Below are 15,302 nucleotides of genomic sequence, written 5' to 3'. Positions count from 1 at the left end.
TCTTCCAGGTTTTCATTTTTAGTGGCATAGAGTTTCTCAAAGTTGTTTCTGATTACCCTTTGGATCTCTACCATATCAGTAGTGCTCTCTCCTTTTTCATTCCTACTACGAGTTATCAAGTTTCTCTCTCTCTCTCTCTTTTTGTTAGTTTTGCCAGTGGTCTATCAATCTTGTTTATTTTTTCAAAGAACCAACTTCTGCTTTCGTTGATCTTTTGGATTGTTTTTCGGGTTTCCACTTCATTGATTTCTGCTCTCAGCTTTGTTATTTCCTCTGTCTCCCTATATTTGGGTCCTTTTGTTGAATACTTTCTAATTCTGTGTGCTGCATCATTAAGCTATTCAGGTATGCCCCTTCTTCTTTCCTGATGTGTGCTTGCAAAGCTATAAATTTTCCTCTCAGTACCGCTTTTGCTGTGTCCCATAGGTTCTGATAGTTTGTGTCTCCATTGTCATTTGTTTCTAGGAAGGTTTTGATGTCCTCTTTGATTTCATCTCAGACCCACTGGTTATTCAGTATTAGGCTGTTTAACTTCCAGGTATTAAAGTTTTTCTTCTGTGTCCCTTTGTAATTCACATATAATTTCAGGGCCTTGTGGTCAGCGAAGGTAGCCTGCAAAATTTCTATCCTCTTGATATTATGGAGGTATGTTTTGTGTGCTAGCATGTAGTCTATCCTGGAGAATGTCCCATGTACATTAGAGAAGAATGTGTATCCAGGCTTCTCGGGGTGGATTGTCCTGTATATATCTACTAGGCCTCTTTCTTCCATTTCTCTTTTTAGGCCTAGTATATTCTTGTTGGGTTTCAGTCTGGTTGACCTGTCAAGTGTTGACAATGCCGTGTTAAGGTATCCCACAATTATTGTGTTGTTATTGATATTATTTTTCAGATTTGTCAACAATTGTATTAAATATGTTGCTGGTCCCTCATTCGGTGCATATATGTTTAGGAGAGTGATTTCTTCCTGCTGTACGTATCCCTTGATTAATACAAAATGTCCATCCTTGTCCCTTACAACTTTCCTAAGTATAAAGTTTGCATCATCTGATATTAGTATGGCCACTCCAGCTTTTATATGGGTGTTGTTTGCTTGGATGATTTTCCTCCAGCCTTTTATTTTGAGTCTATGTTTGTTCGGACTATTCAGGTGCGTTTCTTGTAGGCAGCAGAAGGTTGGATTGAGTTTTTTGATCCATTTAGCCACTCTGTGTCTCTTAACTGGTGCATTTAGTCCATTGACATTGAGAGAAAGAATTGTCCTGGGATTTAATGGCATCTTTATATTGAAGTTTGGTGTGTCTGTTGGTCAGTCTTGTCTTAAAGTAGGCCGTTCATTTTTCTTTTAAGAATGGTTTTGAGTCTGTAAAGTTTCTGAGCTGTTGTTTTTCTGTGAAACCATGTATTATTCCTTCAAACCTGAAAGTGAGTTTTGCTGGGTGCAGTATTCTAGGCGAAGCATTTATGTCATTGAGTTTTGTCACTATGTCTCACTACTGCCTTCTGGCCTTGAGTGTTTCCGGTGACAGGTCTGCAGTAAATCTCAAGGATGTTCCCTTGAATGTAATTTCTCTTTTCAATCTTCCTGCTTTCAGAATTCTGTCTCTATCTGTGGGATTCGTCATTGTGACTAGGATGTGTCTTGGGGTGTTTTTCTGGGGTCTCTTTTAGTTGGTACTCTTCGGGCATGCAGGATTTGATCGCATGTATTCATTAGCTCTGGTAGTTTCTCTTTAATGATGTTCTTGACCATTGATTTTTCCTGGAGATTTTCTTCCTGGGTCTCTGGAACTCCAATGATTCTTAAGTTGTTTCTGTTGAGCCTATCATAAACTTCTATTTTCATCTGTTCCCATTCTTTGAATAATTTTTCCATTGTTTGATCATTTGCTTTAAGGCTTTTTTCCAATCTCTTCTGCTGTATGGAGTTGTGATTCATCTCATCTTCCAGTGTACTAATTCTATCCTCAGCTGCTGTTAACCTGTGGGAAAGCTCAACCATGTTTTTCTTCATTCATCTACTGAGTTTTTCAGACCTGTTATTTGACCTGAAATTTCAGTTTGGAGTTTTCTGATTTCTATCTTCATATTCTCTTGATTCTTATTAGTGTTCTCTTCTATACTTTCTTTGAGTTCTTTGAACATCTTCCATATTGCGACTTTAAACTCCTTATCTGAGAGCCTGACTAGTTGGTTGGTCATGTTCAAGTCATCAGAGTTGCCATCGTCATTCTCTGTCTGGCACTGGCCTTCATTTTTTCCCCATTGTCACACTTGTATTGTGGGTTTTTCTATGTGTTGTGGTTGTATTCATTGGCTAAATGATGTGCACAGGTGGGAAGTGAAACAGAGTGGTCCACCCTTTCTGGGCTTGTAACCTCACCTCCAGGGAAAGCTCCAGGGAAGCGTCCGTAGATGAGCCACACACAGGATGAAATCAGGCCAAAAATGGAGCACAGCACAGAAGACAGGCAGATAGGGGTGCTGGCATCTGTGTTCCATCAGAGTTCCTCAATTCTGTCTCTCACTCTGAAGCAGGTAGGATCACCGGCAGGGATGCTGATGAAATCCAGTCTCAGGCAGCTGGAAACCGCATGGCCCAAGATGGCTTCTGCACCCTTCTGACTCCCGGCAGAAACCAGCAGGAATCAGTGTGTGTACATCCTGACCCACCTCTGAAGCAGGCAGGATCACCAGCAGGAATGCTGATGAAATCCAGTCTCAGGCAGCTAAAAACAGCATGACCCAAGATGGCTTCTGCACCCTTCTGACCTCCGGTAGAAACCAGCAGGAATCAGTGTGTGTACATCCTGACCCACCTCTGAAGCAGGCCATAAAACAAGAATTTTAAAGTAAGAACTGCTTAGTAAAGACCAAGTAAAAGAATATTATGCTGACTATTGCTTGAATAATATATTCAGAGAACATGCAGAGTGACTGCTAATTTTTATCATAAAAGCAGAATTAATTTTGCTTATAAATGATAACTTTTATTGAGTGACAAAAAGAACTTAAATGGACCCTCTTCCCTCCCCTTCTCTTCTCTCCCTTTTTGTCTCCCCTCTCTTCTCCCCCAAAAAAGAACTTAAATGAATAAATAAATAAATAAAAGATTAGAACAGAAATTAATTTTAAGATATTATATTAAAAACATAGAAAAAGGTCAAGCAAAAGTTGATATATATTAGAATCAAATAACTGTTATTTGTGGGACAATAAGGAAATTTTATTCAATTTGATAAAATACAAAAAAGAAATCCAATGTAAAATTAAAACACTGGTGGAAGGATTGGCAATATATCATAGAAACTATAAAAACAATGTCTTCAATATCAGTATTATAAACTATGATAACTCAATAAAAACATAATTTTAATATCCTTAAATATTTCTTGAAGGAAAATAATATTTAAAATATATATTTTAAGTACAGAATTCAAGTCAAGGAAATGATAAATGTTATATATTATGTCAGCTAATTTTTTTACTACTAACCTTTCATTACATATTTATATGAGCATATAGGTTTCCATGTCTATAATTATTTTAAATTTATGGAGGAAATAGGATATAAATTATCTATGAAATGAATCAGACCTTCAGTGGCTTCTAGGTAGTGTCTTCTTTAGTAAATTGAAAATTTTATACTGATATTTCAATAATAGCATAAATATACATTTTGATAATTTTCTTTACATTTCATAAAACATTGGTCCCCTTGTGGCTATAATGTCTTCATAGGGAGCATTCTGCTTCAGCTCAATAGCCTTTTGTTTTTTTAGGACAAGAAAGCTGTAAAATTTGACTGCTGTTTGTTTTCGGTTACTATTTCTACAGAACATCATCAGACTAAAGTATTCATTTCCCATCCTGTGGGATTCCTGAGGATATAATTAGAAAAGAAAAAAGAAAGGAAAACAAGATTATTAAAAGAAAATCAGGCTGTGGATATACAATGAACAAAGATAATTGATAAATTTGACAAGTGACTATAAAATCTTTAAATGAGGAAAAGTAAATGACTCATCAGTATTTGGTCCTTGTTTTTGTTTTTTGGGGCCACACCTGGCGGTGCTCAGGGGTTAGTTACTCCTGGTTCTGAACTCAGAAATTTTCTCCTGGCTGACTCAGGGATCCATAAGCCAGAAATTGGACCTTGATCAGCTGCTGGCAAGGCAAACACCTTACTTGCTGCTCTGGCCTCACTCATCAGTAGTCTTTAAAAGCACCATAGGTATTGATCATGAGCTTGGTTCATTGAGAAAATGCATATAAAAGAAAGCATCTTACACATTTTTAATGTGTTATGCAAATGTTGGTTTGTATTTTAAAAATCACCACTAATGTAAATGGCCCCTCTAGAAAGTGCAATTAGTTTAAACTAGTGGGGAGAAAAAGATTTCAGGATTTTGGGAGGCTTCAAGTACAATAAAATGATTAGCCTTCAACTTCTTTTCTTTACTCATACAGTGTATGAGTAATTTTAAACAACCCTAGAGGTAAAAATAGAAGTACATTACTACTGAGAAGAATAGAGAGAAGATTTAATTTAGTTTTTTAAACTTTATTTATTGATTGATTGGTTTCTGGGCCATACTCGGCAGTGCTCTAGAGTTACTCCTGACTCTGCACTCAGAAATTGCCCCTGGCAGGCTGGGGGACCATACGAGATGCCAGGAATTGAAACCCCCCCCCCCCCATTTGGCCACATGCAAGGCAAATGCCCTACCGCTGTGCTACCTCTCTGGCCCCTTCTATCTCTCCGGCCCTGATTTAATTTATTTTAATTTCAACACCTGCTCTTATTTCAATGATCAAATTAGAAAGATGTTGGATTCATAGAGGGCACTTGTGAATGTGCTAGAAAAAAACTATGGTATAATTATTTAATTATGGATAAAGATAACTTCTAGAATAAAAACTAATACATCAACTTAGATTCTTAAAATAGAAGTATACATTTTTAGCTAGAAATATTCTGATGAATATAGGCCAGTATTCCCATAAGTACTACATTCCTTGCATAGTTGTAAAGCATTTTTAGAAATACTATGTATAGCCTATAACATCCAACAAATTAATAAGTTAAACTTCTTTTTTGTATTTTATTTCAATCAAAGGAGTGACTCAGTATCCTCAACCTTAAGAGATGATATACCAAGTCATTTATTCTTTCTCTTGTAGAGACAAGATGTGCATCTGGTGACTACTTTTGCTTTGGGAGAAAACAGGGAATGGTTTTCAATTTTGGACATTAAAAGAAAATATCCAGAGCAGCTAGAGAGACAGACAGTACAGGGGAAAAGGCACCCACTTTGCACACAGCCACCCCAGATTCAATCTTTGGCAAATCTTAAGGTCCTTTCTGGCCACTTATATATGATTACCAGGAATGATCCAGCTAGGAGTAAATTCTGAACATGAGTAAGACAAAAAGAAATCAAAATGAGTATAGAAGAGAAACAAGTAATTTCCTTGTTATTGTAAAGGAATAAAAACTGAAATAAGGAATAAAAAAGGAATAAAAACTGAAATGCAAACAGAAAGCAAAGAGTTAAGATTAGGACATTGTGATGATGAAAACTAGAAGGGATATCTTCAGGAAAAGGAAGGAAGGTAGGAAACTAAATAAATTGATGTGCTTGAAAAACAGGTTGTATGGGGCCGGGTAGGTGGCGCTGGAGGTAAGGTGTCTGCCTTGCAAGCGCTAGCCAAGGAAGGACCGCGGTTCGATCCACCGGCGTCCCATATGGTCCCCCCAAGCCAGGGGCGATTTCTGAGCACATAGCCAGGAGTAACCCCTGAGCGTCAAACGGGTGTGGCCCAAAAACCAAAAAAAAAAAAAAAAAGAAAAAAAAAGAAAAACAGGTTGTATTATATTGCCTGAGATTTTGGACTTAGAATAAGAATGGCAATAGAGACACTAAAAAATAAGAAAAGGAGGGGCTGGAGAGATAGCGTGGAGGTAAGGCATTTGCCTTTCATGCAGAAGGTCATCAGTTCAAATCCCGGTGTCCCATATGGTCCCCCATGCCTGCCAGGAGCAATTTCTGAGCCTGGAGCCAGGAATAACCCCTGAGCACTGCTGGGTGTGACCCAAAAACCAAAAAAAAAAAAAAAAAAAAAAGTAGGAAAAGGAGGTACTAACCAACATTCCCTAAAAAAACCATACATTTGACAAGAATGCAATTTACACTATAAACTTGCATATAATATTATGGCATTTGGCAATGATTGATGGACACTTAATACTCATTCTCAAGAAGAGAATCACAATGAAGCAACAGAGAACCAAAATATCAATGGTTTAAAACAATAAAAACTTAAAACAATAAAAGTTATTGTGACGGAGGTTGTCAGGATTCAAGGTAGCCAAAAAGAAGACATTTTCAAGATAAATGTGCCAATGTAACTAAATGCAGGTCAATACAATGTGAAAAGCTATACATAAAATTTCTGGGTTACTTGAGGCTGATTAGAATTCATATAGGGCAGGTAGTCATTCTGATCCAAATATATATATATATATATTTTTTTTTTTTGGGCCACACCTGTTGGAACTCATGGGTTACTCCTGACTTTGCACTCAGAAATTGTTCCTGGCAGGCTTGGGGGACCATATGGGGTGCCAGGGAATCAAACTGGGGGTCTGTCCTGGGTTGGCCTTGTGCAAGGCAAATGCCCTACCACTGTGCTATCACTCCAGTCCCTGATTCTGAGAATAAAGAAAATGAAATAAAAAGAAACCTGTCTGTCAACTTTGTGTGCATAGCTATGCTGCAGCTATGTTTTGTGGGTACCTGTGCTGCCATGCAAGATTGAACCATTTTTTGGAGAAAATTAACATTAAAAATTAACATTAAAAATAGGGGAAGGGCCTGATAGATAGCACAGAAGTAGGGCATTTTCCTTGCATGTGGCCAACCTGGGATGGACCCGGCTTGATTCCTGACATCCCATATGGTCCTCCGAGCTTGCTAGGTGCAATTTCTGAGCACAAATCCAGGAGTAACCCCTGAGCATCATCGGGTGTGGCCCAAAAACCAATCAACTAATAAATAAATAAACTGTTTTAAAAAAAATAGTAGGGGCCACTCCTGACAGAACTCAGTCTATGTAGCTGAGGTGCTTGGCTAATGGTGATTAGGGACCACCAGAGTCAGCATCAGGGCCACCAGACCTGGTAGCCATGTAGTATGAGGAATCGGACTTAGGGCCAACCAAACCAGGCATGTGTTTTTATCATCTAAATTGTCTTCATAGTTTCAAAAAAAAAAGTCATTATCTTTTTAAGCCACTGATATTTTGATTCTGTCACAATCAAATAAATATCTATATTATAAATACCCCAAAATGGGCCCGGAGAGATAGCACAGTGGCGTTTGCCTTGCAAGCAGCCGATCCAGGACCAAAGGTGGTTGGTTCAAATCCCGGTGTCCCATATGGTCCCCCGTGCCTGCCAGGAGCTATTTCTGAGCAGACAGCCAGGAGTAACCCCTGAGCAATGCTGGGTGTGGCTCAAAAACCAAAACAAAAAACAAAAAACAAAAAACAAAAAAACAAAAAAACAAAAAAACAAAATAAATACCCCAAAATGTGCTGAAAATATATTGGAGGTAGGGAGAGATGTTACAAAGTTAATATTTCAATTTCTATGAAAGGAAATTAGTTGAAAGCTAAAAGATAGTTCAAAATGCTGTAGTTAATATTTTATATGTGCTAGTTCCCACTAAGCATCTAATTTTGTAGAATTTGGCTGCTATGAAAACAGTTTAATTTTTACCAATATCTAAAATATTGAAGTCAAAATTTTATTCATTTAAAATACAGGTAGAGGGTTTGATAAATCCTATCTTACCCGCAATTTATTTAACATATGGAGTGTTCTTCGATTCCATTTATCTTCAGTATTTTGTTCAATTTCCATTGGCTCCTGTTTGGATGGCTTCTAAGAAATTTAGACAAATTTTGCTTAGTTCATTGTTTTCTAAGCATTGTGCTAACTGTTATAAGAAACACAGCTATAACTTTAGGTTTGCCAAATAAGGATCTGACAGTCTGATAAAAGAAAGAATAAGAATAATATATAAATAGAGAATATGGATTATGTTCATACTCTCCCAGTCATTTTCTAAAATTTACTAGACTAGGAGATTCTGTGGGTAATGCATGCCCCCCCAAAATTAAAAAGTAATCACCTTTTTTTTTTTTTTTTTGCTATCACCATTTAAACTCTGGCCAATTTGAACTTAATTGACACGAGTAAACATAAAACTAGAGAAAAACTGGTCTTTGAGGGCCTTTATCTGAACATACCTGGTGATACAGAAGTTATAATAAAAACTGATATCAGGGTCAGAGAGAGAGTACAGCAGGAAAGGTGCTTGCTTTGCATATGGCCAACCCAGGTTTGATCTTTGGTGTCTCCTATGGTTCCTCATGGCTGCCAGGAGTGATTCCTGAGTACATAGCTGGGAGTAACCCCTGAGAACCAGTGGTGTAGCCCCAAAACAAAAAATTTAAAAAAAATCCAGTTTGTAGTAGTTTTCATTTTTGTTTTGGGCTACACTCAGTGACGCCAAGTTGTTAGTTCCTCATGGCTCTGCACTCAGGAATTACTCCTGTCATGCTTGGAGAACCATATGGGATACTGGGAATTGAGCACAGATCGACCAATTGGAAGGCAAACACCCTACCTACTGTACCTCTGGCCCTTAGTTTTAGGTTTTATGCCATTAGTTGAAAAACCTTTCAGATACCAAAGAGACTTGATCAAAACTTAGTTACTTTAAAAAATACCTCAATATTAAAACTTTTTTTGGGGGGCGTCACACCAGGCAGCGCTCAGGGGTTACTCCTGGCTCTACGCTCAGAAATCGCTCCTGGCAGGCTTGGACCATATGGGATGCCGAGATTCAAACCACTGACCTTTTGCATGCAAGGCAAATGCCTTACCTCCATGCTATTTCTCTGGCCCCTCAATATTAAAACTTTTAAGTTGGGGCCGGGCGGTGGCGCTAAAGGTAAGGTGCCTGCCTTGCCTGCGCTAACCTTGGACGGACCGCGGTTCGATCCCCCGGTGTCCCATATGGTCCCCCAAGCCAGGAGCAACTTCTGAGCACATAGCCAGGAGTAACCCCTGAGCGTTACTGGGTGTGGCCCAAAAACAAAAAAAAAAAAACAAAAAAAAAAAACAAAAAAAAAACTTTTAAGTTGAAATCTCCTCAGAGGAACTCACTGTGAGTCTAATTAAGCCTTTACCAAATAACATCTATATTAGTTGAGGACTGAAACTGGACATAGGAAAGGTGCTGATAAATCTTATGGAAGAGCAGGTTGGGAGAAGTGATATAAGTGACATAAGTCTGACCTATTTCATAAATTCTTTTCAGTTAGTCCTGACCATACTGTCTGTCAGGGGCTGGAGTGATAACACAGCGGTAAGGCGTTTGCCTTGCACGCGGCCAACTCACAACTATAAACTCCGATTCAATTCTCAGCATCCCATATGGTCCCTCCAGTCTGCCAGGAGTGACTTCTGAGCGCAGAGCCAGGAGTAACCCTGAGTACTGCCGGGTGTTGCCCAAAAACAAACAAACAAACAAACAAAACCATATTCTCTGTCGGTACCTTTTACACCCTTATCACACTCAAACTTCATGCATACTTTTCAGATACTTTTAAAAGCTTTCAGTTTGGGGGCCAGAGGGATAGTACAGCAGTAGGGTATTTGCCTTGTATGTGGCCAACCCTGGACAGACTGGAATTTGATCCAGGGCATACCACCTGGTCCCTGGAGCCTACCAGTAGCGATTTCTGAGAGCAAAGCCAGGAGTAACCCTTGAGTTCTGCCGGGTGTGGCCCCAAAACAAAAAAATAAAAAAAGCTTTCAGTTTCATGAGCTTAAAGTTGAATTCAGAAAGTTCCATAATATTCTGACATTGAAAATAATACCATATTCAGGGGACTCATGATTCCGTCAGTGACTGTTCGAATTTCCTGTTCCTACACGTTATATCCTTTCTTATATTTACTGTCCTGTGAGAAATGAGCTCACCCAATTATTAATGTTTACTTTGTGAAATACAAAAAATACAAAAATGATATTTTTCACATGTGAAAAGCATTAGTCCATTCTTTTAAAAATTTATAAGATTGTAGTGTACAACTAAATCTATTCGGAAGAAGGCTATGAAGAAATAGTCGATGGAGGAGTGAGGAGAAAAAAAAAGAAATAGTTTATGCACTTTGCTGAAGTCTGTTTATATAATCTATCTAGACACCCTGCAGCTAAAGCCATTGTGCGGAAAGCCCTGTGGGTTGTTAAAATAGCTAAATTTGTGCTGTGTCATGCTTTACTTGACTATGTATGAAAATAATCTGTGCCTACAGAAGTTGATGAGATTAGCAAAAATGAACATCCCATTTTTGTCTCGTGCTTTGTTAAAAAGCTTAGGTCTTTTTTCAATCCTAGAGAACAAAGAGAATTCTGTTTCTACATATGAAAAGGTATTCTATTGCAACATTATTCAACCGCTAGTTTTTGCATATGTAGATAGGTTGAAAACCACCTAGCTACTGTCTTGGTCATAACTGCCAGCCCATAGCCTGACAAACAAGACAAGTGACAGTTATTTTATTTGCAAAATTCACTAAACTCTTTAAATCCTGTCAGTAATATAGGAACAGGACTAGAGAAATAAGGCAGTCATGTGTAACCTGTCAGGTAGTTAGATAATACCTCTGGCTTTGCTTTTAGCTCTTCGAGACAATTTTGTTTTTCTTATCTCTGGAAGTTTTGTATAGATTTAGGTCTTGAACCACAAAAGTAACCTAGTGAAAAATACTCATAACTCTGTAAATAAAATTAAACCATCTCCCTTTATAACTCTTTTTCTTTGGAGATGAGAGAATAATTTAAAATAGCAATTCTCAACACTTAAAGTTAGTATTTACCTTTGATAAGCATAACAAATAATCCACCTTTCTGTAAAATTATTGAAAGTTTCAAAATAAAGACAGAAATATTCTTAGGGGTTTTTTTTTATTAAACTATTCAAACACATCATTGTTGAGATCACTAAACCATATATTTAGATATTAAGAGCTATAAAACCCAATTTTTTAGTAAAAGTTAAATATTTATAATCCATTTTTGTTTTGATTTTTGGGTCACACCCAGTGATGCTCAGGGGGGTTACTCCTGAGCTATGCACTCAGAAATCACTCCTTGGGGGGCTTGGGGAACCTTATGGGATGCCAGAGGATCAAACCACAGTCCATCCTAGGCTAGCGCAGGCAAGGCAGATGCCTTACCCCTTGTGGTACCACTCCTGCCCATATAGTCCATTATTAAAGAGCATTTTTGTCTGTTTTGGGGCTACCACTGGACTTGTCCAGGGTTACCCCCTGACTCTTCACTCAGGAAACCATATGGATGCCAAGGATTGAACCTGGGTTGGCTGCATGCAAGGCAAATGCTTTATTCACTGTACTATCACTCTAGCATAAGAATATTAACCTCTATATATTTACCTGTTCAATTAGATGATTTTCAGATTCTTGTGTGGAGGTACTATTTGATACCACAGCAGATGAACAAATCATTTCAACAATATCTGGCTAAAATAAATTAAGAAAAAAATAGACAAGTTATCACAATAATTGTAGTTATCATGGAAACAATCATATATTATTAAATGCTATAATCACAAGAATACTAATTCTAAAACTAATTCAAAATGCTACTTGCATTCAAAAAACATTATTTCTTTTTTGTTTGATTGTTAGGGGCCACACCTGTTGGCATTCAGGAGTTACTCCTGGCTTTGCACTCAGAAATTATTTCAGTCGGGCCTGTGGGACCATATAGGATGCTGGGATTGAACTTGAGTTGGCTGTATGCAAGGCAAACACACTATCCACTGTTCTATCACTCTGGTCCCTCTAAACCTTATTTATGAAAAATAACAGATAGATTTCTACTGTCTACCTTCCAAATGCCCTTCAAATGAGAACTTGTATACTCTAACTTCCTTGCTGTCTTTCATTTTCCCTTCTATTTCCTTTACCACTGCAGACCTCATCAAAAGTTTCTGTTGCTATGCAGAACACTTTCTTTTGATGAGTTTGTCTTATACCAGTCAGTACCTGGTGGAAGAGGAATGAAATCTAAGCAGAGGGCATGAGAATGAGGAAAGAGATATAAATATCTCTACCTAGGGTGACGATAGGATATAGTTAACACTTCGAGCTGCACTGTAGAAAAGAAAGGAAAAACTGCTCTCTAGAAGGGGAGTGAAAATGTTAAGAAAAAAAAAGGAATGAGTAAAAATGAAGAAATCAGTACTTCTCTATTCCCATTATCTTCCTTTTTAATTACTATGGACTCCATTAGCCCACTTGCCATCTTCAACTTGCTGTGAAGCTTCACTTCTCAGCTTTTATCTGTGTTATTCACATGTGTTAAGCTAAAGCATAGTTAACTGCTTTTCATTTCATTTTATATTTTTAAAAACTTCCAGTGAGTATAAGGAATTACATTATATTTTATTTGAGGATTGTTTTGGGTCAAACCTGTTGGTGCTAAGGGACTATTCCTCACAAGAGTTGCATTTTTTACCCTTTTTTTTTTTTTTTTTTTTTAATAAATTGGATCACACCTGACAGTGTTCTCTGGGAGACCATATGTGATGCTGGAGATTGAACAATGGTCAGCTACAGATAAGGCAAACACCCTATCTACTGTACTATTTTCTTTGACCTTCCTTTTATTATTTAATATGAATATTATTACATAAGATTTAATTCGCATTTAAGTTACATAAAAGTTCTGTTTAAAAAGATGTGAAAGTGATTAATGATCATCAGTAATTCTTTCATTTGTGCTCTATTTATTATTTTTGGGGCGGTAGGGCCACACCTGGCAGTGCTCACTGATCCCTGAGAGTAGAGCTTACTACTGGCTCTGCTCTTAGGGATCACTCTTGGAAGGCTTATGGAACCAAATGGGTGTCAGGGAGCAAACTTGGGTTGGCCACATTCAAGGCACGTGCCCTATCCCCTCAATTGTGCTTTAATTCCTGACTATATTTTGTATCCATTCACATAAGTATAATAAAACGGAAAAGTTTAAAGCATAACTTTAGACTAAGTAGTGAAAGATCTAAAAGAAATGGTGAATTCATCATTTTTCTTTACTTCAAGCTTCTGAGTAAACTTATTTCTTAATATGTTAAAAATAAATTATGCAAATATGCCTAGTGGTAATTTTCAGTATTTATATACCATAAAAATGCCTGTTTCTAAATATGGAAGAATGTAGTATTTGAAAACCAGTTATCTTAGTATCTGTTGTATTATCAAATATTTAGTAAAACATTTTGATTTAATAAATTATAAAGTTGTCTTTCCTGCCAAGGACATTCAGTTTCAGTAAATTGACTTTGAATGTACTGAATGACTATCAAAATACAGTGATGATGGAACAGAGTAGAAAAGTACAAGTATATTTTATCTGGTGTTGTAACAATATTAACATTTAGGTAGGGCATTTGCCTTACATGTGGCCAACTCATTTAAATTGACAAAGTGACAAATGAAAAATATTATTATATTTAAAAAACTATTTTTCAGGCAAGAGTGAGTGATAGCACAATGGGTAGGGCATTTGCCTTGCATGTGGTCAATCTGTGTTAGATCCCAGCATCCCATATGATCTCTTGAGCTTGCCTGGAGTCATTTCTGAGGGAAGATCCAGGAATAACCCCTGAACAGCACCAGAGTGCCTCTCCCTGCCACAACCAGTGATTCACAGGGCTTACTCCTGGCAGGATTTACTCCCAGCAATTGTTAGGGACTATATGGGGTTCTAAGGATTGAACATACACACTGTACTAACACTCTGCCCCACTCAATTTAAGTTAATGAATCACAAAGTAAGTTGCTTTATAATGAAATATTTTGATAAATGCATTAAATAAATATTTTTTGGAACTGAATCTAGTAATATGCTGCAAATTTTGCTAAGTTCCATATTCAATGTGTTATAGAATCTTTTAGAACTCTAAAACTGTTTTTATGATTATACATTTGCCTCTGCTCTTTAAGAATAATTGTAGTGGGCCGGAGAGATAGGACAGTGGTAGGGTATTTGCCTTGCACATAGAAGGATGGTGGTTCGAATCCCAGCACCCTATATGGTCCCCTGAGCCTGCCAGGAGTGATTTCTGAGCAGAGAGCCAGGAGCAACCCCTGAACGCTGCCAGGTGTGACCCAAAAATAAAAAAAAAAAAGAATAAAAAAAAATAACTGTAGGGGGTTGGAAAGATAGTATAGTGGGTATGGTGCTTGCCCATAAAATTTTTTTCTACAAAATACAATTCAGCAGATGGAAATAATATTTCACTTTATCACTCAGTATAATAGTCAGGATATTAAAGCAACCCAAATTTTTATTAAGAGATAAAGAAATTTAGAACATATACACATGGGGCCAGAGAGATAGCATGGAGGTAAGGCATTTGCCTTGCATGTAGAAGGTCGGTGGTTCGAATCCCGGCATTTCATATGGTCCCCTGAGCCTGCCAGGAGCGATTTCTGAGCATAGAGCCAGGAGTAACTCCTGAGCGCTGCCGGTGTGATCAAAAAACCAAATGTATGTATATGTACATATATATACATACATATATGTATATATATATATATATACACACACACACAATGAAATACTATGCAAGAAAAATAAAGTCATGCATTTCACAGCCACTTAGGTGGAACTAAAGGGTATCATACTGAATGAAATAAGCCAGAGGCAGGACAAATACAAAATAATCTCACTGATCTGTACTGTACAGAGAAACAAGTCAAGAGCATAGGCAATATTTATTGGTAATACACTTTGAACACTATATTTTATAGTCCTGAGAGTGCTAGGTTGGAGGAATGGAGCAGAGTTAATGATTAGATTGATTAGAATCGACATAGCAACATAGGAGGAAGGTCTGGAACACATGGGCAGTTGTCAAGGAAGGTAGCAGTATACACAAAAATCATAACTTTCGGGGCTGGAGAGATAGCTTGGAGGGTAAGGCGTTTGCCTTTCATGCAGAAGGTCATCGGTTCGAATCCCGGCGTCCCATATGGTCCCCCGAGCCTGACAGGAGTGATTTTTGAGCATAGAGCCAGGAGTAACCCCTGAGTGATGCTGGGTGTGACCCAAAAACAAAACAAACAAACAAAAAAAATCATAACTTTCAACCAACAAAATGTTGTAAGTGGAAAAAACAAAGTTTGGATCAGAGG

General features: G+C 37.6%; 1 protein-coding gene across 1 annotated transcript in view; it reads right to left on the bottom strand.

Moving 5' to 3' along the window:
* Positions 1–3,691: 3,691 nt before the first annotated feature.
* Positions 3,692–15,302, bottom strand: part of RAD21L1 (RAD21 cohesin complex component like 1) — a 40,119-nt gene continuing 28,508 nt past the window's right edge. The window contains exons 11-13 of the mRNA XM_049779263.1: positions 11,535–11,621; positions 7,858–7,932; positions 3,692–3,880 (exon numbers count right to left, since the gene is read on the bottom strand). Coding sequence (XP_049635220.1) covers positions 3,692–3,880; positions 7,858–7,932; positions 11,535–11,621 — 351 coding nt within the window. The remainder of the gene's footprint in view (positions 3,881–7,857; positions 7,933–11,534; positions 11,622–15,302) is intronic.

Source organism: Suncus etruscus, chromosome 9 (genome assembly GCF_024139225.1).
Source record: "Suncus etruscus isolate mSunEtr1 chromosome 9, mSunEtr1.pri.cur, whole genome shotgun sequence".
Classification (NCBI taxonomy): domain Eukaryota; kingdom Metazoa; phylum Chordata; class Mammalia; order Eulipotyphla; family Soricidae; genus Suncus; species Suncus etruscus.
This window is presented reverse-complemented; position numbering and strand designations above follow the sequence as displayed.